This window comes from Rhamphochromis longiceps, linkage group LG2 (genome assembly GCF_057381845.1).
Source record: "Rhamphochromis longiceps isolate RC_006_pf linkage group LG2, R_longiceps_female_GT1.1, whole genome shotgun sequence".
NCBI lineage: Eukaryota > Metazoa > Chordata > Actinopteri > Cichliformes > Cichlidae > Rhamphochromis > Rhamphochromis longiceps.
The window spans coordinates 33,647,542-33,673,529 of NC_140558.1; the positions used below are offsets into that span (position 1 = coordinate 33,647,542).

The 25,988-nt window shown below is 39.0% G+C and overlaps 1 protein-coding gene across 2 annotated transcripts in view; it reads right to left on the reverse strand.

Moving 5' to 3' along the window:
* The window catches only part of spock1 (SPARC (osteonectin), cwcv and kazal like domains proteoglycan 1), a 119,255-nt gene that overhangs the window by 3,130 nt on the left and 90,137 nt on the right, over positions 1–25,988 (reverse strand). For both annotated transcript variants that reach the window (XM_085424470.1, XM_085424463.1), the window contains exons 6-11: positions 23,915–24,047; positions 20,024–20,144; positions 3,291–3,410; positions 1,404–1,625; positions 908–970; positions 187–324 (exon numbers count right to left, since the gene is read on the reverse strand). In XM_085424470.1, the coding sequence (XP_085280596.1) occupies positions 187–324; positions 908–970; positions 1,404–1,625; positions 3,291–3,410; positions 20,024–20,144; positions 23,915–24,047 (797 nt within the window). The remainder of the gene's footprint in view (positions 1–186; positions 325–907; positions 971–1,403; positions 1,626–3,290; positions 3,411–20,023; positions 20,145–23,914; positions 24,048–25,988) is intronic.

Consider the following 25,988-nt stretch of genomic DNA (forward strand, 5'->3'; position numbering starts at 1 on the left):
GTGTGTCAGTGTTGTAAAGAAGAGATCGGCAGGCTTTCTAATTTGTAGAAGATTACAAATGAAACAAAAAAGACAGATGTTCAAGCAGACAACGTGGATCAAAGCACTAACACAGAAAGAAGGTCAGAGAAATGGAGGAATAACAGAGCAAACTGAAGAATATCTACATGTGTGGCTTGGTCTTACCACAGTTGGGATTGCCTTGTTTTCTAGAGCCAGCTATCTCGTTGCCATATTTGTCCACACACCAACACTGGCCAGTGCTGCCGTGACACTGAGTTGGTTTGAAGTAGCCCTCGTCAGTACAACGGGGAATATAAGTGCCTGGAGACGAGCAAAGAAAAGCAGGAGGAAATGAGAAGGAATGACGAAAAGTCACAGAAAGTTATAGAAAGCTGCTGGAACGGTTAAACAGACAAAAATTAAAAATAAAATCTGAGCATATAATGCAAACTCTGCTCAGCAGAGGTTACATGTACACGTCCTCAACTTGCAGCAAAGGTTCTTGTGTATTCACACAGGGAGGGAGATCAACAATCAATTACTGCTGTGAAGGTTGCAGACAGGAACCATACATTCTGCTTAAGGAAAAGCAGTCGCTTGATAACACACATCCACAAACGCACACATCTATTTTCTCTTACCTTCATTTGACCCTGTCCCAGCTCGTTTTTCAAGCTGTTTTGTAGTGAGCTGAAACACTACACGATCTGCTCAATGGGTACAGATGACATGTGTACAAAGTGCCTGGATGTGCTTTATAGTGCTGGTGCAATATCTCCTTTTTTCCCCTACTCGAAAATATTTATTAAAAGAAATCCAACTGCCATTTCACTCTGTGGTCGTGAGTTTTCCTCCAAGGGCATTTAAAGGAGCGAGCAACTGACAGCTGCCACTTCAGACTGACCTATGAGGCTCTTTCTTCGACTTTGACTCTGGATCCTGCTCTTCTCAGTTTGACAAGGCAGTCCTACAACAACAGAAGAAAGTCAGTATCATTAAATTGAAAACTGAAACAGCTCTAGTTGTATCTTAGATTATAGTTAATAATCACTCAAACCTGTTTCCCTCCACTAACAGCTTAGTGACATATTATACTGGAGACATCCTCCTTTGCTATCAGGCTCAATACCCATTATCCTTACATTCACTATTGATTTACAGTCCTTGAATGACGTGACTATTTATCCTTCTTAATACATTATTAATTAAAAACATGTTTTTATTAGTACTCCATTACTAACATTTAGTTCATTACATTATATCAGAACTACTGTAACTGGTCTTAAATGAGGTAATGCAGGCAACTCGTATCTGTGTCACTTAAGCTTTCTTTCCTTCCTTACTTATTCATATGTTCCCTCCTTCTTTTATCCCTTTATCTTTCATCCCCCTTTCCTCACCATCGGGCTTCTGGAAACAGTAGCACCACTCGTTATTAGAAAGCTTGCCATCCTTGAACGAATCACAGGAGTTGAAGAGAGGCTTCATGCACAGTTCATACTTGTCAAGGTAGATGGCACTCAGCTCCGACTGGTCCAGGAGTAGGTCAAAGTTCATGTCTAGCTTGTTGAACATCCAGCCCAGTGAGTCCTTACAAATGGGCAGGATGCTTGTATCAAAGTCTAGAGAAGAAAAAATGGAGACGCAAAAAAGAAAAAAAGGAAAAAAAAAGCACATCTGATACTGCAGAACATGTCCAAGTCACCGACATTTCCTTTTTTTAAAGTAACACACTGAGTTTCGAGTTCGAGTATGTGCGCAAGAGTGTTTTCAGCGGCAGAGAGCTGAGATGTGTTCAGACTAGAGATGGCACGATACCACTTTTTATGTCCGATACCGATATCTTAAATTTGGATATCGTCCGATACCGATATAGTGTGTTTTTTAATAAATAAAACTTTTTTTAAAATATCTTGCTGCATTTTGTATAAGTTCAAACTCAAAAAAAACCCCACTAAAGCTATTCTGTTATACCTGTATGCAAAAAATACACTGCACCCAAAATATTTCATAGTTCAGCAATACTGATCAATCTAATAAACTTAAACCTACTTCATCTTTCCTATTCTGGTATTTTAAAGAGTAAGCAACCTAACTAATAGGGTTACAAACTCCCAGCAAAAAAATAAAAAATAGGGAACCACCCTCCACCTCATGATGCTTAATCGACGTAATCAACTTTAATTTGATGCAGTGTGAAAAAAATGCACAGAAATCAATTATTTTTCAAGAATAATTAAAGAGATTCAACATCTTTCTTCAACAGAATTGCAGACTGCACAGATGGTATCTTCCCAAAGGAAAAAGTACTATAGTTTACTAGGGTATATTAGACTTAATAGTTACTATATACAGTAATGGACTTCTATACTTTTTACATCAGATTAAAACTTTGGGTGTAAGATTCAGATAATTATTTATTAAAAGCTAGACATTTTAAATGAGAATAAGAAAGAAAAGTATGTCTTTGTGCCCCCTTTTCCCTGTTCATGCCCTATCGGCCCCCCTGGCTAAACTTTGCTAGATCCGCCCCTGCACAGTTACCAGCCGTCAGCTATGTAGAAAAAGATCCTGGTGTAGAAAGTAATATTAAATAAATTCTAACAACAGCTTATCAAGGTTAAACGTGCTGCTGTTGTTCAGCCGCTGGTTTCCTCTTTCTGGCGCGAAGTGGGCGATAAACAAACAAGAGAGACGGACTGACGACAGAAAAGCCGATCAGCTGATCATTGATCAGTTTCACGATTGAAGTAGCAGCAGGCGAGAGAGAGAGGCAGTCGCTCCATATATTGGTTGTTAAGCTTAACGCAGGAATGCTTTACAAACATTCAGAGATGAACTTACACACTTGCTTTACTTCTCTCTGGGATAACTTTCTCGGAGATGAAATGCTCAACCAGACCACCGACAGATCTGGCACGCCACAGCCGCTCTATCACGTGATGCATACTGCTCTGACGTGCTAAGGTTATGAGCCGAGTTATGCCATGTCGCAAGTTTTGTGAGGTGCTTTTTTGATATTTAATGGATCGGATTACATTTTTTATTTCTCTCCGATATCCGATACAGTAATTTAGGTCAGTATCGGACCGATACCGATACGTAATATCGGATCGGTCCATCTCTAGTTCAGACATGTTGACATTACAGAGAACAGAGCAGGGTCACTGTCAACATCAGTGCTAGCCCTCATGAGAACTGAAAAAAAGCATGACTTTTCAGCAGCTACTGGGTACACACACGCACACACACACACACACAGGCACACGGCATGGGGATGTACTCACGTCCAGTGGTGGAGTCAAAGCTGTCAGAGGATTTGAGGTCTCTGTTGGCATCGAGGTGGAGAACTCCGAACCAGTCCTTCAGTCTGGCAGAGAGACTGTGAAGCTCTGTATCAGTGCAAGCTGCAGAAACACACACACACAGACACACAAAATAATGAGGAAAAGGGAAGCTGTCAATCTACTGCTGTCATCTGAGTAAAAAAAAACAGCTCTTTTTCTTGCTCCTCATCAAACTTTCATTCCATTTCTGCTGTGTACTTTTCCTTTGTATTCTTTCCTTTCTTTTGTCTCGTCCAACTTTTCTCCTTGAGCAAACACAGTGGGGTGATAACGCATACTCAAATACTGGTTACCATAGGAACACAATCTGACATGCACATATGCACATACACACATGTACAGTATACATATTGTTATTTCCATGGCTCTTAGCATTTCTGTCCAGTTTCATTTAGCATTCGTTCAGAGTTCAGATGAATGACTTTATCTTTGCAGGAAAAGACACAATCTCACACACATACACCATACCAGTGGAGGTCTGTCATGCCACTTTGCCTTCATAGTAAAACAAGAAAAAAGAAAAGAATAGTTGTGTCTGCATTAGATGCCACTTTATTGTTGCAATTTTAAGATAAATGCATGTGTTTCTATTAGGGCTGCCACAAACGATTATTTTGATAGTCGACTAGTCACCGATTATTTTTGCGATTAGTCGACTAATCAGAGTCGACAATGCATCCATTGGACGTAAAACGTACAGCTTATTGCACCAGCATGCATCTGCTCTTATATAACTATCATTAGCTTACAGCTTTAAGTGTTTAAGCTATGTGCTAACTCAAAATAAAGGCAAGATGATAGTTTATTAAATTTTAATGAAATTTACAGATTGTTTCGGTGAAGTTTAATAAACTCCTTGCTACTTAAAATATAACAGGACACCGGAGTATATTCTTGAGCATCTCACACTTCTGATAATCAGTTGTCTGCTTGACATTTATTCAGCTGTGTAAAAACTATAACTTTAATCTCAGCCAAACCGATTTACTCAGGAACAAATAAAATACTGAAAAAAGCCAAACAATAACATTTTTAAGTTATCTAAGTGACTTATATATGTTTAACCTGAGTAGCGAAAGACGGCGGTGGGTTTGAAAACGATTTGCCCGGAGTCCGGGATTCTCACCGGCTCTAGTGAGCTTTGCCCCTGGCTAGCTATCGAGCTAGTGGGTAACGCTTTTCAAAATATGTGGTGTCTTGATAAACTGAGCAGATATTTGAGGTTTACACAGTTACATTCTCGTCTGAAAATATGTTAAACGTTTATTTTGTGACCCAGAAAGAATAATAAGAGTAATATTAAAACTAACTAGCTGCTGCCATTGTTGGAAACTGAGCTAGGCTGCGCTATGAATTCTGGGACAAAGCTACTTCTTCTTCTTCGGGGTTTAACGGCAGCTGGCATCCTTGTACATGCAGTGCTGCCATCTTCTGTTTCAGTCCGTTATTACACTCTTAAATCCTACTACTCATTCCTGCGTCTTTTGTGATCTTACAAAGCTTCAAACGATGCATCGACTATTAAATCAGTCATCGACGATTTTGATAGTCGACGTAATCGTGACTAGTCGACTAATCGTGGCAGCCCTAGTTTCTATCTTTGTGCATGATCGCTCGCATCTGTGCAAATGCAAAGAAAGTTCACCCAGCACTGTCACCCATTTTGATGCTTTAATGACAGAGAGCATCAACTGAATTTCCCTAATTTGAGTCATAAACAACAAGAAAGAAAGCTCTCGTTGCTTCAGCCCCGTGGGACAGACATGGTTGGACTGCAATTCAAGCAGACCTCTGCCTCTGCCTGTCTCATTCTGCATCTTTGTGTGTCAATCTTCTGCGCCTGATTGACACATTTGTTTCTCATTTTCTTTCGTCTGAGAGTTTGATAAATGTGCCTAGAGGACAACAGCCATTCGGCATCTCGAACCATCATTACCGATCAAAATCCTTCAGCTTTGTCGTGTAGCACAGACGATCCACAGAGGAAGGTTGTCGACAATCCTGTTGCACGTGGCTTTCCTTTGATACAATCGTTCTTTTTCTAGTGTTTACATCTGAAGATAGAAAACTGAGAAAATCTTCTGAATGTTTGAAATGTGAACGCCTAAATGGACCAAAATCACTCATCCACACACGCACACAAGGACTTGCACTTAAATAAAGAGAAGACCTGAATCACACTTTGCTGTCAGTGGATTAAGATGTCAGCAAACATGGGATCAAAAGGATATGAGCACATCACACACACAAGCAAAGTGTAAACACTCCTCAGCGTCAGTGGTAGTTTATAAGCACATATTTCTGGCATCTTGCTTTTAGCTGAGCCACACTCAACATCCTGTATTCATGCATTCTTGTCAGGTCATGCACACATGGAGATACACCTGTACATACTGCATTTTACAGTAATAGTTTGGAATTGTGCACATCTTCCTCCATAAAAGATGTTCTTAGTAAAAGAGGATGAAAAATACTTGTCTGACTGAATTCATGTGTACATGTGCGTAACTACGTATGTGTGAGTGTGTGCCTTCAGGACCAGACAGATAACATTTCACAGCACTCTTCATTTCCACAGTCTGGAAAGAGAGAACAAAATACCAACAGCTAAACATCATCTCTCCTCAGCGATTCTCAGTCGGTAGCACGTCGCCCGTTCGAAGCTCAAACCTCTGGAAGGTTTGTCCCTGCCTGATCCTTTATGTGACTGCACTGCATTCCTACATCATCTCTGCCCTTCATCGTCTTGCTCTCTGTTCCCTCTCATTGCTTTTTGTATCACTCTTTGCTTTTCTGATTCTTTTGTTGCCTTTGAGACTTGCTGATTTCTCTCGATTGCTCGTTCATTTCCAATTCTCTAACTCTGTCGATTTTCAAGATTCAATATAAGCCACTTATCACACCTGGCTGTGGCTAAGCCAGTTTCTTTTTATGACGAAGAAGAAGGCCACTTTGATATGTCCGACTCTCTTTATTTCTTTCTCTCACCTAAATTGCTTTGAGTGCTTCATTTCCCATTTCTCTCCTTGTACATCCCCCTACAGACTCTAAAGATTTAAGCGTTTCTTTAACAGTTTTTACCTTTGATATCCACTCCCTCTATCGCTTTCCATCTTATTGTACACTTTTTCTGACTTCACTACACTCATCTTTTCCTTTCAAAGTTTCTAGACTTGGCACTATGGCTCAGAATGAGTCTAGATGGACTCTTATCTTTTTATTTTGTCTGCATTGTTGAAATAGTTTCTGATAATTCCAGCACTGCTGAGTGCATAAGGAGCCTTTTCAGAGGGCGTTAAGTTAGAAAGCTGAAAATATTCACATATACATCCAATGCAGAGAGTTATAAAGGCCTGTTCTTACACTTTTCTATGTTAACAGAATACATTACTGTGCAAAAGTCTTGAGCCACTCTTTCAATCAATCCCACACTGGTTTAGTAACCAGTCCGGGGACTGGTGAGGCCAGTCCATGACACTTATAACTCCATTGTGTAGTTTTTCTATCCAGGTATGTTTTTACTGCACTGTTGGTGTGTTTGAGGTCATTATCACGATGAAAAAAGAAACTGTTGCCAGTCTCATATTTTCTAGATCAGCGGTCTCCAACCTTTTTTGCGCCACAGACCAGTTTAACTCCAACAATATTTTCATGGACATACTTTAAGGTAAATAAGGTAAATACAACAAAATAAAACCAGCACCAGTACAAAAAAGGGAACATTTATTCATAAAACACATGGGAAAAGACCCAGGGAAACCGAGTTAATGATAAAAATTATTTTAAAAAAATGACAAATACAGATAAAAACCTTGAAAACTATACATTTCACACCCAAGTCTCAACTCTCATGGCCCAGTACCAAATGACTCGGCCCGGGGGTTGGGGAACGCTGTTCTAGATGGTATTGCATGATGGATCAAAATCTGCCACCTCTTATTTTATCCACTTGTAGATTTTCCTTACATTTTTTAAGGGCATGTGACACACCATGCTGAGGTACATCAGCTTGTTACTGTAAAATACTATTTTATGTCTAACTATGTGATTGTGTACATTTTTCATAGATTTGACTACAAAAATTGGGACAAATTAAGGGTTTTGTGCCAAAAGATACAATTTAACATTTGTCTGTTATGTTTAGAGACAACACCCATTCATTCCTTGAGGTAGGTCTATTTTTAAGCTTCCATTCCTCTGTAAATGTCAGCTATAAGGACTGAAAATGAAACAGAAAGAAAGGCAAGAAAGTCTGGGTCTATGAAAGCAAAGTATAAAGAAATGATGTGTGGCTCAAATTTTTGCACAGCACTGCACATCATATTAACATTAACATTTGTATAAAAGCTAAATTTTAATGGGTTGTTCCTGTAGTCGTTGTATTTACTTCTTTTCACTTACAAAATCAAAAGCCATGTAGGCCAAATCTATCCCTGGATACTTTATAACTGTCTAAGGTTCTCAGTTTTCCCCCCTCTTTTCATTAAGTTGTCAGGATTTTTCCATTGTGTATTTTCATAAAGAAAGTTTGCTGACAGCATCCATCAGTTCAGGTAGTTTCCAAAGAGTTTTGTATGTGATACTGCAGAACTATGACTAAGCAGCAATGCAGTCCTTGATTTCCTTGTGAAATCATAACTGATGCAACAGGTGTGAGAAAAACAAAGCTGAAAAGTTTTGCACCTTGTCAGCTTCAAGAAACTGGAAGATCTCTTTGGTGGCTTTTATATTTTAGCAGCAAATTTAACTCTTACTTATCACAGTGCAGAGTGACAAAAAAAGGCAGAAGTGGGCAGAATAAATAAAAACCTTTGGGTAAATAGCTACTTTGTCAAATCTCAACAACTAAGAGCAAAATGTGCACTCTACTTTAAATAATAAACCAGACAACTGCTTTCCATCTGTTCTTAGGTGGTGTGGAGACTGCAGTGTCAGATTTGTCAAAGCCCCACTCTAACCTATCAAAGAGAGTTTGACGAGGAACCTTTACAGCGGATGAAGCAGACAGAGGCAACAAGTCAGCCAGCCAGACACTCACACACACAGACACACGCACATATATAGAGGCAGCGTTCTCACATGAGACGCCATCGATCATAGCTGTGGGTCAAATATCAACCACTGAATCGTGGCTTAGAATCACCATCTATCCTTCTTCCTTCCTTCTGCTTTCCCTCTCACCCACCACATCCTCACATCTGCTGTCTTTCATGTCTGCGAACCTGGATGAAAATCTGGCACCTAACTAAAAAAAAAATATCACAGTCTACGAGTCCTTCACAGACTGATTCAGAGGAAAACTACCTGCTGAATGTGGAAAAGCAAAGTTAAAACTGAAATCCATCACAGAAGATAGAGAAATGGACAAATGAAAAAGTGTGTTGAACAACATTATCTTAGATAGTGGCAGTGAAATAAAAAATGAAAATGAAATCAAACACTAGCTGGACATTTTAAAGAGGCTGAATTGCTTCATTATGTTTAAAGTTTGGTTTATGTGTTGTCTCACTGGGAATTACAGTTTTCTTTTCTTTCTTTTTACACCTTAAAAGCTCAAATTTCAGCTGTAATCTTTTAAATTGAAGTGTACTACACTGCTACTAAACACCATGACAACAACGATAGCACTGTTTGTGTCCTTTAATTATTATTTTCCCACCACACATACATATAAATATATATATATTTATGTGCACACTGGATGAACACGGGCAGCTCCAAAGAAGACTGGTTTGTGGGTATTCTCGGTGATGCCACTTTAAACATTTTCATTTGTGTTTACAGATGTGTTTTGTTGACTTGTCGTACTAATTATCCCTGAAAAACTTTATTATGTGCCTGACAAAAAAATGCAATGTCCTGGTAGCTCACATAGCTAAATGGTAGTAGCCAAGTTTCAAGGAACCATTACAACTAAAAAACAATGATCTCTCAGTATAAAAGAATAATATATAGTTTGTGTAATTAGTCGGTAAATGTCACAATGCCCATGATTGAATGTTAGCCACTTGAAGACAAATGTGCTAATTAATAGAGGTGGGAATCACCATACATCCCACGATACAATATTATCACAATACTTAATGCACGATACGATATTATTGCAATTTTTTAAAATATTTTGCGATATTCAGATTCTGTACATAAAGGTAAACTTTATCAATATTCATTTTATCTAATATCAAAGTCTCGCACTCAGTCTTTCTCTCATTTCAGTCAGTTTTAATGTTGACAAACTGAACGGTTTGTATTACAGTCTAGTCCAACTTAACTAAATGCAACCATCTGGTACAATTATAGCTATTCTGAACTATGCAATTTATGAAAACTATGCAGCCCCTTCAGCAACTGAAGAATTTGAAAGTAAATTAAAACAAAATATAATTTTACATTAAATAAAAAAGTTTTAAACTTAATTAAAATAAAAAATGTCTTAAGTTAAAATAAGTAAACTGTCATGTTTATTGCTGCAAAAAAAAAGTTAATCTTTTGCTCAGAAAAATATCACGATACTACACAGTATCGATTTTTTCTCACACCCCTACTAATTAACTAGATTTAAAAAAAAAGGGGGGGGAAAGGGGGGGAAAAAATCCCTGCATGAGTGCTTAAAATTTCAACATCTACTGCCTTCAGACTTTAATCTTACAAAACTGATGCATGAAAATGCAAAATACTGTGTGCGTTTTTCTGTGCTAAACAAGCCCTTAAATGTCTCTTATGCAATGACAACAGTGAAGACAAAGGCGAGGCAAAGCTATTGAATTTAATTCAATTCAGGTTTATTTATACAAACCACAACAATCACCTCAAGGTGCTTTATACTGTAAGGTTCTGAAAACAACCCGTAACGATCAAACAAACCCCTATGAGCGAGCACTTTGTGACAGTGGGAAGGAACAACTCCCTTTAACGGGAAGAAACATCCACAAAAGGAGAAGAGAAAAGACAAAGAGAGCATAGTTCTCCTAAATCTTCTAGAAATATTCTCCCATACTCATCTGTGCACTTTTGCACTATCACCAGATGTTAGAGTTGTTACTTTCATTAGGAGGAGATTGAGCAGAACTTTCCCAAATTACATATGTCAAACCCTCCAGGGCAGTTTAGGTCATGAGATAAATGTGTGTGCCAGACGTTCTGAGATACAACTCCAAATATCAAGAGAAATTAGGCCTTGAGGTCCTCTGTGGGTCCCCTTTATCACCTGTAAATAATTAACTAAGCGTCTCACTGGCTCCAGACAAAGTAAAAGGTAGGTGGTGATCACCTTGAGACATCGAGAGTAGCGTCTGATTGAATCAAAATTAAAGATAGATGGAAAGCGAGAGAGGATTGGTGAGAGGCAGTGGAAGGAGATGGCATTTCTTAACAAGGTAACAGAAAGAGAAAGAAAGGAAGTGCGACAGTAAGGAAGGAGATACAAGGAAGATAGAAGGTCAGATTCATTAAAAAGATACAAAGGTATGTTTGATTTCCTTTGCCCCGAGCTATCAGCGTTCCAGAGTGATTTCACTGGCACTGAGCTAAGTTTCGCCCAGATAATGATCAGTAATACAGTGTCTACACAGGCAGAGAGACAGGTAGAGATAGAAATTGGCCAGATACACAAACAGCGGAAGGCAGACAACCAATTCAGGTTTAGCCTTAAGAGTAATTTTATTTTGGCAAAATCAGTATCTCTTCTACTTTTTTAAAGCTCATTTTTCAAAGTGGAACTTTTCTGTGTAATCCAACATCACTGGATATAAAACAGTCTAGAGAGGCTGGAGGAGAATGTGTAGGGATTAGGGAATTAATAAACTAGCAAACCAAAAGTAACCATTTCAGTCACCATTTTATTGGTTATTTAAATTTACGGCATGGCCTGGATATGATAAGGCATGTGAAACTACTTGTTTGATACTATAGCTATACAAAGACAGCAGAACGCAGAGGTTCCTATTATCCTGATGTTGGATTGTCCATGCATCACTCCAAACAGGTTATTTCCTCTGTTTGGAGTGATGCATGCACAGCCCTTTGCTGTGTTACATATTCAGAGCAGTGCCACAAAACAAATAAAAACAAAGAGTGGAGATTCTTATTAAACTTCTAGAAAATGCAACTATTTTCCCCAATTATAACTAATCATTCTTGTAATTATTATCTCCAAATGTGAGATATCGGAGCAGCCACAAGTTCTGGCATATCTTAGCTGTTTATGTCAATGCAATTCTATTTTTCTGCCTTAGATTAATTGTAATTTAGGCCTCAATTACACAATGCAAATGCGACATGCTTAAAGTTGTAACCACAAAGTTGTACACTAAGCCCTGCAGATGACTCTCAACATGACGCTAATGCAAAATCATTTAGGAATTATGTATCAACGTAAGAGCAAGGTGTATAGTCAGGAAAGACCAACAAAGACTGTTTGAAAGTGGTGAAGACAGTCTCAACAAGAAATTCGAAAACACTCTTCACGCTGGTCAAGACTCTGGAAAAAATCCCTGAGCAATTGGCACACGTCAGGAGAGCATAGGAAGTGTGGAGGCAGGAGAAAAGAGAGCACAATCTGTCCTCCTGTGTGCTCTCAGTAGAACTGTGAGACTGAAATGCCAGGGCAAATTTAATTTAGCGAGGGGATTTAGCCTGTTCAGCATCTTACAGTGCTCTTTGTTTTGTCAGTGTCTTTTTTCCCAGTGACAGCTGACATAAAAATGATCTATTATTACTTTAAAAATCTCATTGACCATAACCAGCGCTGACTTACGCCGTTATAGAAGATCATCTGCTGGATCGCTTCATGTCAGGTCGAGTCATTGTTTTACAGGGGAAAGTAATGATGTGCAATGTCACAGAGTGCTGCCTCAGGGGAGATGGCAGATCAAATGAAACCTCAGCACCCCCGTGTCGATGTGTTAACCTTCTCTGACAAACAGGCAAACAGCAGCAATGGATTTCTGAGCACATCAGGATTAAATGTTCATTAGGAAAACTCAGAGAAATTACTGGTTAATGCATGTAATTAACCTGCAATTATGGCCTAATTCTTAAGATTTTTCTAAATTCTCTGTTGTAGACAATTTATTTTCCCAGAGCTTTTGTAAGTTACAATTCTGCAGAGACTTTCTATCATCCGTTTATGCCAAGCAGACACTAATTTGTCCCCATATAAATGCAGTTCAGAGATGCATGTGTTTCACAGTCTTCTAAACAATCCAAAAAATCCCCAAAAAACAAGAAACAACAGCAACAATGAGAAAGACAAAAAAGCGGAGGTGGAACTTTAACCTAACACTCTGCAAAATGATGGAGTGGAGGCTTGAGACAGAAAATAAATGAGAAACTGATAGAGTTGGGAGAGGGAGGAGGAGACTGAGGAGTCAAAGGGAAAAGTGGGAGTGATGTGACTGACAAACACACATGTTCCCCATAGGCCCGCTACCACTCAGCGATAAATAAAGGTTATTAGTGTGGTTTAGGGAAAAGTATACTCGCAAACATGGAATCTGAAGACTACCACTCTGCCTTGTCAAAGAAAAACAACAATATTCACCCTGCTCTCCAAATAAATTGCATGCTGCAGCGTAGACTCTTCTACAGCTATCATTCAAAATCAAGGGAGTGTGCAGCAGACATAAGATACAAAGACTGAAATCTATGTACAGAAAGTGTTCGATGCCTTTGCATAGTCATATGACAGGCAACAAATTCATTTATTCCCAATCCTCAGACTATGTGGCCCCTTGCGTGCCCTATTCCATCTGTGTATATATTTTCTGTCTTGTAAAAGCCTTTTTATGGAAGTGCAGAGTTCAAGATGAACTAAAAAAATGTAGCTATAATAAATATATATTCAGTGTTCACTTTGCCATTCAAGCCGAGCGTCCAAGTGGAGAAGAAAACTGATTAAAGTGACTTTAAAGCTGGCTTGATTGTTTGTGCCGGATAGTATTTTAGAAACTGCTGAGCTGCTAGGATTTTCCCACTTAACCATCTCCAGGGTTTACACAAAATGGCCTGGAAAAGAGAAATATCCAGTGAGAGGCAGGTCTCTAGGTGAAAATTACTCGTTGAAGCCGGAAGTTAGAGGACAATGGCCAGAGTGCTTCAATCTGATAGGAAGGTAAACATTCATTAAAGCCATAGTATGCAGAAGAGTATCTTTGAAAGCACAACATGTCAAACCCTGAAGCAGGAGACCACACCTGTCAGTAAAGAACAGAAAACTGTAGGTTCAATTTGCATGGGCTCACTAAAATAGGGCAACAGAAGATTGGAAAAAATGTTGGCTAGTCTGATAAGTTTTGATTTCTGCTGCAACATTCAGATGGCACGGTCAAAACTTGGCACTAGCAAACATGAAAGCATGGATCCATCCAGCTTTGTATCAACGGCTGAGCTGCAGCTGGTAGTGTAATGGTGAGGCGGATATTTTCTCGGCACACTTGGTTCCCCTTACTACCACTTAAGCATTGTTTAACTCCCACAGGCTACTCAGTATTGTTGCTGACCACGTCCATCCCTTTATGACCACACCGTACCCATCTTCTGATGGCTGCTTCCAGCAGGATAAAGCATCATTTCACAAAGCTCAAATGATCTCAAATTGGTTTCTTGAACATGACAATGAGTTCACTGCACTCAAAAAGCCTGCACAGCCACCAGAACTCACTCTAATAGAGCACCTTTGGGATGTGGTGGAACAGGACATTCTCATCATGGATGTGCACCAACTGTGTGACGCTATCATGACAATATAGGCCAAAATCTCTGAGGAATGTTTCCATCACCTTGCTGAATCAGTGCCACAAAAAAGCAGCTTAGAAAGCAAAAGCGATCCAACCTGATACTAGCACAGTGCAAATAATGAAGTGACACCTAATTTAAGAGTTCAAATTCTTTGAAAAACTCCAACAATATAGCAAAATCTACTGCTTTGTATTCTGTTACTTTTAAGCTTGAATACTTTACTACACTACATCCTACATTAGCGTACAAAAAAAGCAAACAAACAATAAATAAACAAACAAAAATCCAATGACTAATAAGTTTACCTCTTCTGTTACATAAGGAATAGTGGGTGACTGTTTAACACAGGGTTAATCAGAAAATTTTTAATTAGATCTCAGGTTGCAGAAAAAGTGCTAAATGTTGCCCTGGCAGCAAATTCTAAGGCATCTATATTCAGTGTTTACTTAATGTAATGGAAAGGAATTTAAAGTGTCTTGTTTACTGGGTTTACTGACAGTTATATAAATGTTTTAATCATTAGACTCACCTTAACAGTCTATGTGCTCATTATAAATAAACGGTATAAAACGACTACAGGAGTAAATTTAAGTAAAATGGTAAATGGTCTGTATTTGTATAGCGCTTTTACTAGTCCCCCCTAGGGACCCCAAAGCACTTTACACACCCAGTCATCCACCCAGTCACACACTGGTGGAGGCAAGCTACAGTTGTAGCCACAGCTGCCCTGGGGCAGACTGACAGAAGCGAGGCTGCCATATCGCGCCATCGGCCCTTCTGGCCAACACCAGTAGGCGGTAGGTGAAGTGTCTTGCCCAAGGACACAACGACCGAGACTGTCCGAGCTGGGGCTCGAACCGGCAACCTTCCGATTACAAGGCGAACTCCCAACTCTTGAGCCCCAAGTATTAGAGCATAATGTGTTTTCCAGCCTCAGTGTAGCCCCACAGTGTTTACAGGAAGATATGAAAACATGCACATTATATTTAAAAAGAGAATATTATGTTTGGCTCATTTAAGCACTTCTTGTAAATATAACAAGGTCAAATCAGTGATATTAACAATTACAATAAATTTGTGTAATTTATAAGCTTTAAATAGTGATGTAATCATACACAGTTGAACTTGATATCATATAAAAGTAAAAGCAAGTCTATTTATGATTTTAAATGATGTGTTATATGTTTTTAAAACTTGATCTCAGAGCATCTAATACCTCCGGGGTTGCAGCTGAAACAATCAGGCACACACTACAACGCTATAAGAATACATGCAAGCATAACATCGGTTTAATGGAATATGCTATTGTCATTATAGCTGGATATACCAGAGCCTTAATGATGGTGCCACATACTGATAAGTCGTGTAATTGAAATGGTGTGCTTCTTTTTTGCAGATATGCCTCCTGGCTTTAAATGGACTTGATCCAGTGCTTTTACCTTGTTACGAACGACTTAAAGTCCTTAGGGCACACATGCTTAGTGGGTTTTTTTCTGTTACTTACGTACTGCTTAGCACCCGGTTGGATTTGGGCACTTAACCACTGTGCATTTTTCTAATATAATAGTTTGCTCTTTCTTTAAAAAACAAGCTGTTCTTCTGCTGTTTGTGCTTATATGTTGGAAACACCACTAATTCCCATTCATACATAAGTTGCATGAATGGGAATTAGTGAAGCCACGTAAGGAAAATGTTGTTGTTGTTTCATGAGTTTTAGCACAGACAGATGTGGTCAAAGTGATTCCTTAGTCATTGCTGCAGTAAAAAGCTTTGAAGTAAAACTTTGCTGTCTGTCAAGAAAGGCACTGCATGCTAATTTTATATCAGTCAAAAGTAATAAGCAATCCCATTGGATTAATTACTGACATGTTAATGCTAAAAATAGTAGATTTCCTAAGACTGGAGCCAACTAAAGGAAGTTTGGCAAGCTACTTCTTGCTGCTCCCTTATTCCACACCACAGCAGGTAGTTTGTGTTTGATGCGGCATTTTTTTTATACTATGTATGGTGGCCCTGAGAGGCCAAATGGACAGCAACTTAAGAAAACACCAGCAAAAAGAAAAACGCTGCAAAAGCACACAAAACACAACGGAAATAGGAAAAAACAGATTTCCAAAAGCACAAGGGAAGTGTTTCTCAGGAGACAATAACATGATAAAAGACACCTAGCATGTTTTGGGTTCCTGCAACTGGTCCGTCGGGTTATTGTCTCCCCAGAAACATTTCCCTTGATGTTTTTTCCTATTTCCAACGTGTTTTGTATGCTTTTACAGCTTTTTTCTCATTGCTGGTGTTTTCTTAAGTTGCAGTCCGTTTGGCCTCTCGGGGCCACCGTATGGATGCCCTTCCTGATGCAAGCGGATCCTGAAGTCACACTTATAACATATGAATACTATGGAGTCAATAACAAAACTTTTAAGCAATTTTAACCCCCTCAAAATAGACACTTGAAACTTTTTAAATGCAACTGATTGTAACAATCAAAAAAGTAAAAAAGTAAAATCAAACCAGCTACAGGCCCGTGTCAAGCTGAAGCTCACCAAACGGTCAATTAAACCATCCAACGATATCAGAATCAGACTTTATTTATCCCCAAGGGGCAAACTATGACTTCTGATATAACTATGACTTATGATATGACTTCTGCTCTCTATAGATAAATAACCAATCCATGACACTCAGAAAAAAGACAAACGTCTCACTAAAAGCACAATCAGATAACATCAGCATGGATTTATCACAGTGGAAATGAGAAATTTTCCTTGAACATGACAGCCGCCGATGCCCTTTTGTCCCCACACAGCTTCACAGTTTGTTTCAAAGTTTGAATCAATAATTGCTCCAAGACATTCATAAGACTGAACACATTCCACCGTCTGACCCTTAATGGATGCGATCTCTTGTGTATGAGTACATGTTCTAAAGCCAGTGATCACATATTACTTTTTAACAAAATCATCAAGGACTGTGCCACGGTTGGGCTCATTATCCTGGAGCTGACTAACAATAACAGAGTCATCTTGATACTTTAAAATGAGCCTGCTTTCATACCCAACTCTGTACACACATATTTATTTATGGAATAAATAATAGATAACAGATAATAAATAAGGGTAAAAGCACACATCCTGTGGGATGCCAGTCGCCTTCTGATTAAAATGTGAGACTGAATTGTGTTGAAGGTCAAAGAAAACTCAACAAACAGTAGCTGACCATGAGACCATGAGAAGTATTTCCTTCTAAGTGTTTAACAGTTATGTTCATCAAGGTTATTGTGGCATCATCTACTCCTTTGTGTGGTTTATAAGCTAACTGCATAGGATCAAGGATATACTTAGTTCGTTGAGATTTTCAATTATTTTCCTATCAACTGATGTAAAGATAATTGACAAATGGATTTAGGAGCAGGAACTAAAACAGCTTCTTTCCATGCAACACTGTGCCTGTGAAGACTTTTTAAAAATGCAGTGAAATACAGGTCTCAGCTGTTAAGCACAAGATTTAAATAAACAACCATAGAAATTGTCAGGTCCATGACATATATTTAGTCATATGGAGCAGAAAGCCTTTTCATCACTCCTTAGGGCAATGTTAAAATACTGATTATTTCCAAGCTTTGAAGCAGTTCCTGAATCATTATGGCGGAAAAAAAGTATGAAAATGATTTTAAAGATGATAAAGTATATTAGCTAACCTAAAGTCTGAACAGAAGCCATCCAGAGTGACCTGACTGCATGATTTGGGTCTTTTTTCATACTGGACCAGTCTTAATCAGGTTTATTTGCAGCCATTTTATTCTTTAAGTAAAAACGAGAGAAGCCTAAAACCTGAAAAATCCATAAAAGTACCCATAAAAGCAAAACACTTAAAACACACAGAACATTTATACAAGGACGCCAAACTCTCACTGCTGGTCGCTGCGTGTGCACGCGCCATTATCTATAATACATCATATATCTAATAATAAATGTGCATTTTCCCATATTTACAACTGTGCATATGACAAAACAAACAAAATTTAAAAAAGAAAAAAAACCACTATCATCTATTCCTTTTTATTAAATCTAATTAAAGTGAATATTAAAACAATAGCCTGCATGAACACTTGTACAGGTACACATTAGAGTGCACACCATCTGTCGTTCTTCCTGTGTCTGAATCTAAGCAGAGAAAAAACCCGAAACAAGCAAACACAGAGGGGCAGTAACACAACAGCACTGTTTACTGATAAAGTGATGCTTATGGTCCTGCAGTTACAGACGCAGGTGTAGTGTCGAAGTGTCGGAGTCGAATTTCCCAGAGGAACCCACCCGAGGGATTAATAAAGTTCTATCTTATCTTATCTTATCTTATCTTAGTGCGAAGTGAGATATTTACTAGTCTGGTACCAATGTTCAAACTCCGTAAACACAGTCGAATGACTGCACATATCAACCTGATGCAATCTATTGACTGTTACCACAGGAACACAATCTCACACATACGCAGAGTGTTTTCCTCACCTACTGCCACCCCCATCTGTTTACCATTTTATGTTGCTGATCTAATGAGAGATTCTATCAGGTTGGGAGACGACAAACATTTCACTCATCCCTGCCACCTCTGAATGCACAAACATTTGGACCTGCTATCTGATCGATGGTTTTTAGGACAGACTGTGCTGAAAAGGTCAGTGAGAGTCATAAAAAGAGGAAGACAAAACCATAGATGAACTTATTTAAATGAGAAATAGGGACAGAAAAAATAGACCTTAGTGAAAAGAGTCAAAGCAGGAAGCCAGACAGAAAAAAACCCCCAATGCTGCATGCTGACAGTGTCCAAGATCTGGAAATAGATTTCCTTTTTTCCCACAAACTCATCCACTCTGTTCCCTCTCAGAGCCAGACTCTTAGCAAACCAAACACATAATTATCGTTTTTATTGAGCAAAGACAGAAGGGAATTAATTAGACAGCAGTCAAGTTGTTAAAACACTTCTCTGTAACCGCATCACTTTCTGTTCCCGCCATTCATTCAGACTTAAGCTAATGGACGAGACTGTAAGATAAAGAAAGAGTTGTCATTAATTAGCAGACACTGAACCTCGGGAGCTTTATAAATGCTTCACAATCAAATAGTAATTAGATAAGACCTCTGAGAGTGCAGTTTGATTTCTGTATGAAGTATATATATATATATATATATATATATATATATATATATATATATATATATATATATATATATATGTATAGAGAGAGAGAGAGATAGAGAGAGAGAGAGATAGAGAGAGAGAGAGAGAGAGAGAGATAGATAGATAGATAGATAGATAGATAGATAGATAGATAGATAGATAGATAGATAGATAGATAGATAGATAGATAGATAGATAGATAGATAGATAGATAGATAGATAGATCGATCGATCGATCAACACTACACAAAGTAAAACCATTCCACCAATCCCCTATTTGTGAGAGAGGAAGTCTGTAACGATAACAATCCATCCTATTCCTTTGCTGCTTTCCTTTAGATTGCATTTCTCTACCAGAATCTCTCCATCCATCTGCTGAAATCCTATTTCCATGACAAACAATAAGACACACACACACTCACTCCATCACTGATCCCTGCAGCTGTCAGAGAATGGGTGGGGGTGATGGGACGGTAAGGAAAGAAAATAACATAAGTAAGGAGAGGGATGACAGGAAAAGGATGGAAACACTTTGAATCACCAGAGAGTTTGAGGGATTACCAGTGAAAGGATGTTTTTGTGTGTGTGTGTCTGGTGAGACATAGTAGAGTGCTTCTGAAGCTGAAAATTGCTAAAATGCAGATAATCTTTTTCAGCTCAAATAAAGGCAAACACGACTAACTACGTAACCGTCTAAATAAAAAGGAAGCAACTTTAAACCTGATGGTTAAAGAAAAAAGATCACTATCAGGTTAAGTACTCACCAGCCTTCTCGCCATTGTGCAGTGGTTTGCTGAGCTCCTGACTGGGCAAGCAGGGACATAGCCCATCACATTTCACTGAGATTTTCTTCCCAGACAGGCAGCTCTGGAACTCCAATTTACACTGTAAAAAACCACAAAGACCTTTTCAGGGTCTAATTCCCACAATCACTGATGACAAGAGCAAAAAGGAAACACTAATTTGACAAGTTTTTCTGTTGTTGTTTTGCGTTTTGAGAATGATGTTAAAACTTTGAAAATAAACTCATTATTTTGATTAAAAAAAATGCTGAAATAGTATTTCAAAGAAAACAATTGGGATTGTGAGGATAAATTTGTTATACAGTGTGGTGATACGTATAAGGGCTTTGAAGAGATGGTGCAGAATAAAACTAAACATGAAATAGTTAATTTTGTAAGTGAAATAGCTGGCAATGGACTTGATCTTATGCTCAACATTTCCACTTTATTCTCAACTTATTCTTGAAATTTCCACTTTATTCCTAACATGAGCAATACAAAATCCTTCAAACATTTTTTCCTTACACTTGAGATACTACACAGCTAAATAAATAAAAATAAATTCATCTGCATGTTGTATAATGTCACCTGTGGCCTTGCAAGCGCTATGAGTGTAAGACAACAAGCTGTCATTGACGAAATCATTGACAAAGTTTGCGGGAAAGAAATAAAAATAAAAACCAGAGTGCATGGGTGTATTAAAGATCCCTATTATATACTGCAGTCTAAGGAGGCAACACTTCACGAGCACTTTCAGTCCAAAATATTGCCCTGAATCTACAACTTTGACCTGACTGAACTGAAAGATGGTAACTATGAGCAAAAACATTTTTCTGCAAACCATGCAAACAAGCGTGAACTTTGGAAGATTTGGCAAGCATCAGGAAGTGAGTGTTTACTATAGAATTTGTACTGAGCTGCGTTAAGTGGGAACTGGATGTTACCTGAGGTGAAAACAAATAATGGCGCTCCTTAGCTGGTATGTTTAAACCATGGTGGTTTATTATTCTATTTATGAAATTACAACAAAACAAAAACATGAATATTTCTTATTTGAGCTGATTATGGGAAACATTTGCTGATACAGGATTGGTCATTTATCTTGGATGAACAAATATGTCCGTTAGGCAGTCATGTAGACATGCCATTAGAAACCGAGATTCCCGTTGACATTCTATTATTCACTGCAGTACAAACCTAATGCAACCCAAAAAGCAGACTACTTCTGAATGTAATTTAACAGCATAAATCTCATTTCAGGTAAGTGAGGGATAAGAAATTGTTTGGACTAGTTGGAGGAAAAAAAATCCAATTACCAGACCCTTCCAAGAGGAATAATGAAAACTGAAATGAGATATGTAAATTCTGTTTGCGAGATGATGACGACAGGATTTGTCAGAGTGGGACCATGACGGTGCATAAACATCTATACGCATATCACGCCTTACACAGGCTTAGCCTTATCCTTCCAGCACTTTCATTTCCCACGTTCTAATTCAAATCCATCATTTCCTCCCTGTCACCTCTTTGATAGCGCCGCTAATGTTGCTTAATGAAATCTGTTGACAAAGGAACAGTGCTCTGTCCTGTTTTCAACATATTGAATTAGCTGTCTGCGGATGGGAGAGGGAGAAAGAGAAAGAGAGAGAGACGGGTGGGGATAGAGGGTGGGGGAAATGGATGTCCTCCCCCAGTCACTGTCAGAGAGAGAGAGGCACCATGAATCTTTATGTTTGTCTCTCTCCTGGGGTTAATGTGGTTTTGATGAAACAGTATTTTAACACCTGACTTGGTCAAGTAAAAATAGAGGTGAGGTGAGGAGAGAAGCCGAGGGGAGAGGAGAGGAGAAAGGATGATTTAAGAGGAAGTAAGTAATGGATTTAACTTAGTGGGCCGAAGCCTCTCAGGAGATAAGAGCACTGTCCTCTTAATAGGATATTGAGTGTGTGTGAGAGTGTGTGTGTGGTTATGATGAGGGAGGCATGTAATGTAATAATAAAACATGAATAAGCTTGAGACCAGCAGCTCACTGGTGAGCAGAGTTTAAGTTGGGCCACAGGGACCCATCACTCCAGCAGCTAACTGAACCCCTCCAACTAATTTACCACAGAGAGCAGAGGGATTTCCTAGCCCTCCCCCGGCTTTTTGTTCTTCCTCTTTTTTCGCCTTTAACACGACTCCTCCTCAGCTCAGTCCCAGCTCACAGGCAGTGTTGGTCATTAGCGAGGCCTACGTCCCGACTTCTGCGGGTCAGGGCACAGACCTTGATAATCGCAGTTTGTGTCATACTGATTGGTTGGAGTTGCAGTTGTGGATTTCGCTGGTGCAGTAAGGATGGAGGTCTGGGTAGGTGCGTGGGTCAACAAAACATAAGGATGCGCATGAAAATGTTTATTAGCCAGTTAGCATTATCTATTTACTATTATTTTTGTACTCCACCTCCTACCCTATGACCCTAACCCCCAGCAGGTCGTGGCAGACCGCTGCCAGAGATTTCCTCTTCTTAAACGTTTTTCCTTGCCAAGGTTGCCAAGTGCTTGCTCATAGGGGTCAAGTGGTTGTTGTGATTTTCTCTGTATTATTATATGGTCTTTACCTTACAATATAAAGCACCTTGAGGTGACTGTTGTTGTGATTTTGTGCTATATAAATAAAATTGAGTTCATTTGAATTCTTCCCTCAGTCCTGAACTGGAACAGTGTGGTTAAGAAAATGTATAGATGGATGGATGTTCTCTAACTATAACATAAATGGAAGCTTATGGAGGCTATTTGAATCTACAGCACACTTCAACCACAGTGTCACCGTGCTATAAAGATCAATGTATGTGTGTATGTGTGTATGTACGCATGTATGTTCCCTTCTCCTTCTAGACGAGTGGACCAATCTTGAACAAACTTTGCATTGAAATTGCCTAGGGCACCGTGAGTGCCAACATCTATATAGCTTATACAAAAATTCTATCTAAATCTCACAATCATATATATTTGTACATTTGACAGTTCAATTGAGCAGTTATCGTCCAAAGGAGCTGAGGAGATTGACATGCTTAATGTTGGGATGTCCCCCCAAAAATTTCCAACACACAAAAACATATACTGCTCTACTTTTATTGATTGTGTCTCATCAGACAAAATTGCGCTGTTAAGGTAAGTTCCTGACTGAAATGTTGGAATACATTACAGCGAAAGTGACAAAAAGTCTTCAGTTCCCAGATTGCTGCATTTTGCCAATAACTGTCATTAAGACTTTGAATTAGCTGTGTAAGACACTAAAGTGCTGTCCATTATGTTTTACGGTTTCTGTGTATTGGACTGTGTTTCACTGCTGACAACCAAAGGGTTGAATACAAGGACAAGAAGTTAAGATGAACATGGACGTCAATAAGAATCTACAGTGTGTTATACCAAGGACGGAGCCTCACTTCTTTATGGCATTTTCTGCCCCTGGATATCGATCTCCGCCTCCCCCAGCCCTAACTTCTTCTATTTACTTTCTTCTTGACTTATCACAAAGGTTAAACCGTGAAATGTCTTTTCTAATTACATGGTGAGTTTGTGTCTATGTGCGATTTTATGTAGCTCAGGAGGCGCTTACAGGTAGGAGTTAGTGGCTAGAAAGAATTGCACGGGACAATGGGTGAACAGTTTTTCCAAAATGCCCAGTGACATCACAGGCAATGTGATGTTTTGAGAAATTTGCTCAGCAGACTATTGGGAACCTGCAGCTCAAAATGAATCAATGCAGTGGAGGCATCTGGGTAGGAAGAAAAGGTGACGACTGATGAATTTGAAGAAGAATGAGCACATTGAGTAAGAGCATCAAAACTATAGATGCTCATATTCCAATGATGCTAACAGAGTTATGTCTCACCTCGGAGGAGTAAGTGTGCCCATCAGAACCACAAACAGGAGTTGACTGGAGGGCTGAGCAGAGCCTGCATTTCCCATGAGCACCAGCTTCAAGCCTATGCTTGTGGCCTGCACTGCCTTTCCTGGGTTTCACACTGGTGGAGAGAAAAAAACATTACAAACAATGTTTTAGACCAGCGGTCTCCAACCTTTTTTGAGCCACGGACCATTTTATGCCCGACAATATTTTCACGGACCGGCCTTTAAGGTGTCGCGGATAAATACAACAAAATAAAACTAGTACCGGTACTGAAAAAAAGAAGATTTATTCATAACACACGTGAAAAGACCCAGGAAAACCGAGTTAACGATCAAAACGATAACAAAATAATGCTGAAAACCGATAAAAACCCTGAAAACCATACATTTCACACCTGAGCCTCAACTCTCGCGGCCCGGCACCAAATGACTCACGGACCGGTACCGGTCCGAGGCCCGGGGGTTGGGGACTGCTGTTTTAGACAGTTATATGTTTGACTTTTGACATACAAAGTAAAAGATTACACAGAGCCAGAAGCCAAACTTTTAGTAGTACATATAGTATAGGCATAATAACATTTGTGTGCAGAGGGAAATTGTTGTAATGATCATAATTCTTTTTTTTTGTCAGAGTCAGAAGAAGCAGATTTTCTGAGAAGTCCCTTTCAATAAGCAGTGTAATTATGTTTGATCCAAATCTTGCAGCAATTTCTGTCTAAGTGCTCTCATTGAACACCCGGCTGCCTCCTGATCTATCAAGCAGATAATAAAGCTGAAGAGACTCTTGAAAATTCTGTAAATTTCTGTAATATTTCTCAATTTGGAGAACACCTCTGACCAAGTGAATGTCTGACATGTATAAAATATTCAAGAACAAAAAATAGTAAAAAAATCCATTCCAGAAACCCCCCCCTCCCAAACCAAACCAAACCAAACAAAAAAAACTTTCCCACTGGAATATTACCGTAAGTGTTGGGCTATAAGCCGCTACTTTTTGCACAAGCTTTGAACCCTGCGGCTTTTAGTCAGGTGCGGCTTTTCTATGGATTTTCCATGATTTTTGTCATATCGTAAGACGATTTGTTTTGTTTGTTCCGGTGTTGTGCGGCACTACGTTGCCTGGCGGAAGGGCATGTGATCAGACACACAGTATCGGGTTCAAGAGTGGTATGTTGGTCACATGTCCATCCGCCAGGCAACATAGTGCCGTACAAGTAGCGCGAAAAACAAACTTCAAAGTACCGCTATGCGACACTGGAGAAGAGGACTTTGGTGGTTTTAGTGCGCAGGAAGATGGTGGTGAATGACTGACTTTTCTTCTTGTTAAAGCCGTGTCACTGCACCTGAGCCTAAAAGGTAGTCCAATCTATTTTTCTGGTGTGCTGTAGGTTATTGTTATGTACTACATTTGTTACTCATTCATGAAGCACAGTACATGTTTTGTACTTGTAATTACCGCTACTTGTACATATACCTAAAAAGTTATGCAAATATGTACCCATAACTTGTTTTTCAAAATATTAATAAAAGGGGTGTGTCTCCAAACAGCCATCTCTTTCCTGACAATTCGCTTTGTGCATATTCTCTTACATATGATAAGTCAACATTGAAACACCTGCGGCTTTTGGTCAGGTGCGGCTAATGTATGTACAAAACAGGATTTTCCCCTGATTTTAGCTTGTGCGGCTAATATTCAGGTGCGCTTTGTAGTCCGGGAAATACGGTAACTTACAAACGTTTTCACAAATATTTTGTTCTGATCAACAGTTTCATGTACAGTTATGTAAACTGGTAAGTTTTACAGCATACACAGCAAATAAATCATTGTTGGCTAAATTATCCAGTCCTGAGACTCGTTCATTAAGTGAATTAAATACCTTAATCAAATATACAGCAAAGCATTACAAAAAAGATACTAAATATAAAAAAATGGTTGGCAAATATCCTTAAAATGAGGGCCCGGTGGCGCCAGTGTTCGGCAGCCTCGCCTCTGTCAGTGCGCCCCAGGGTGGCTGTGGCTACAATGTAGCTTGCCATCACCAGTGTGTGAATGTGTG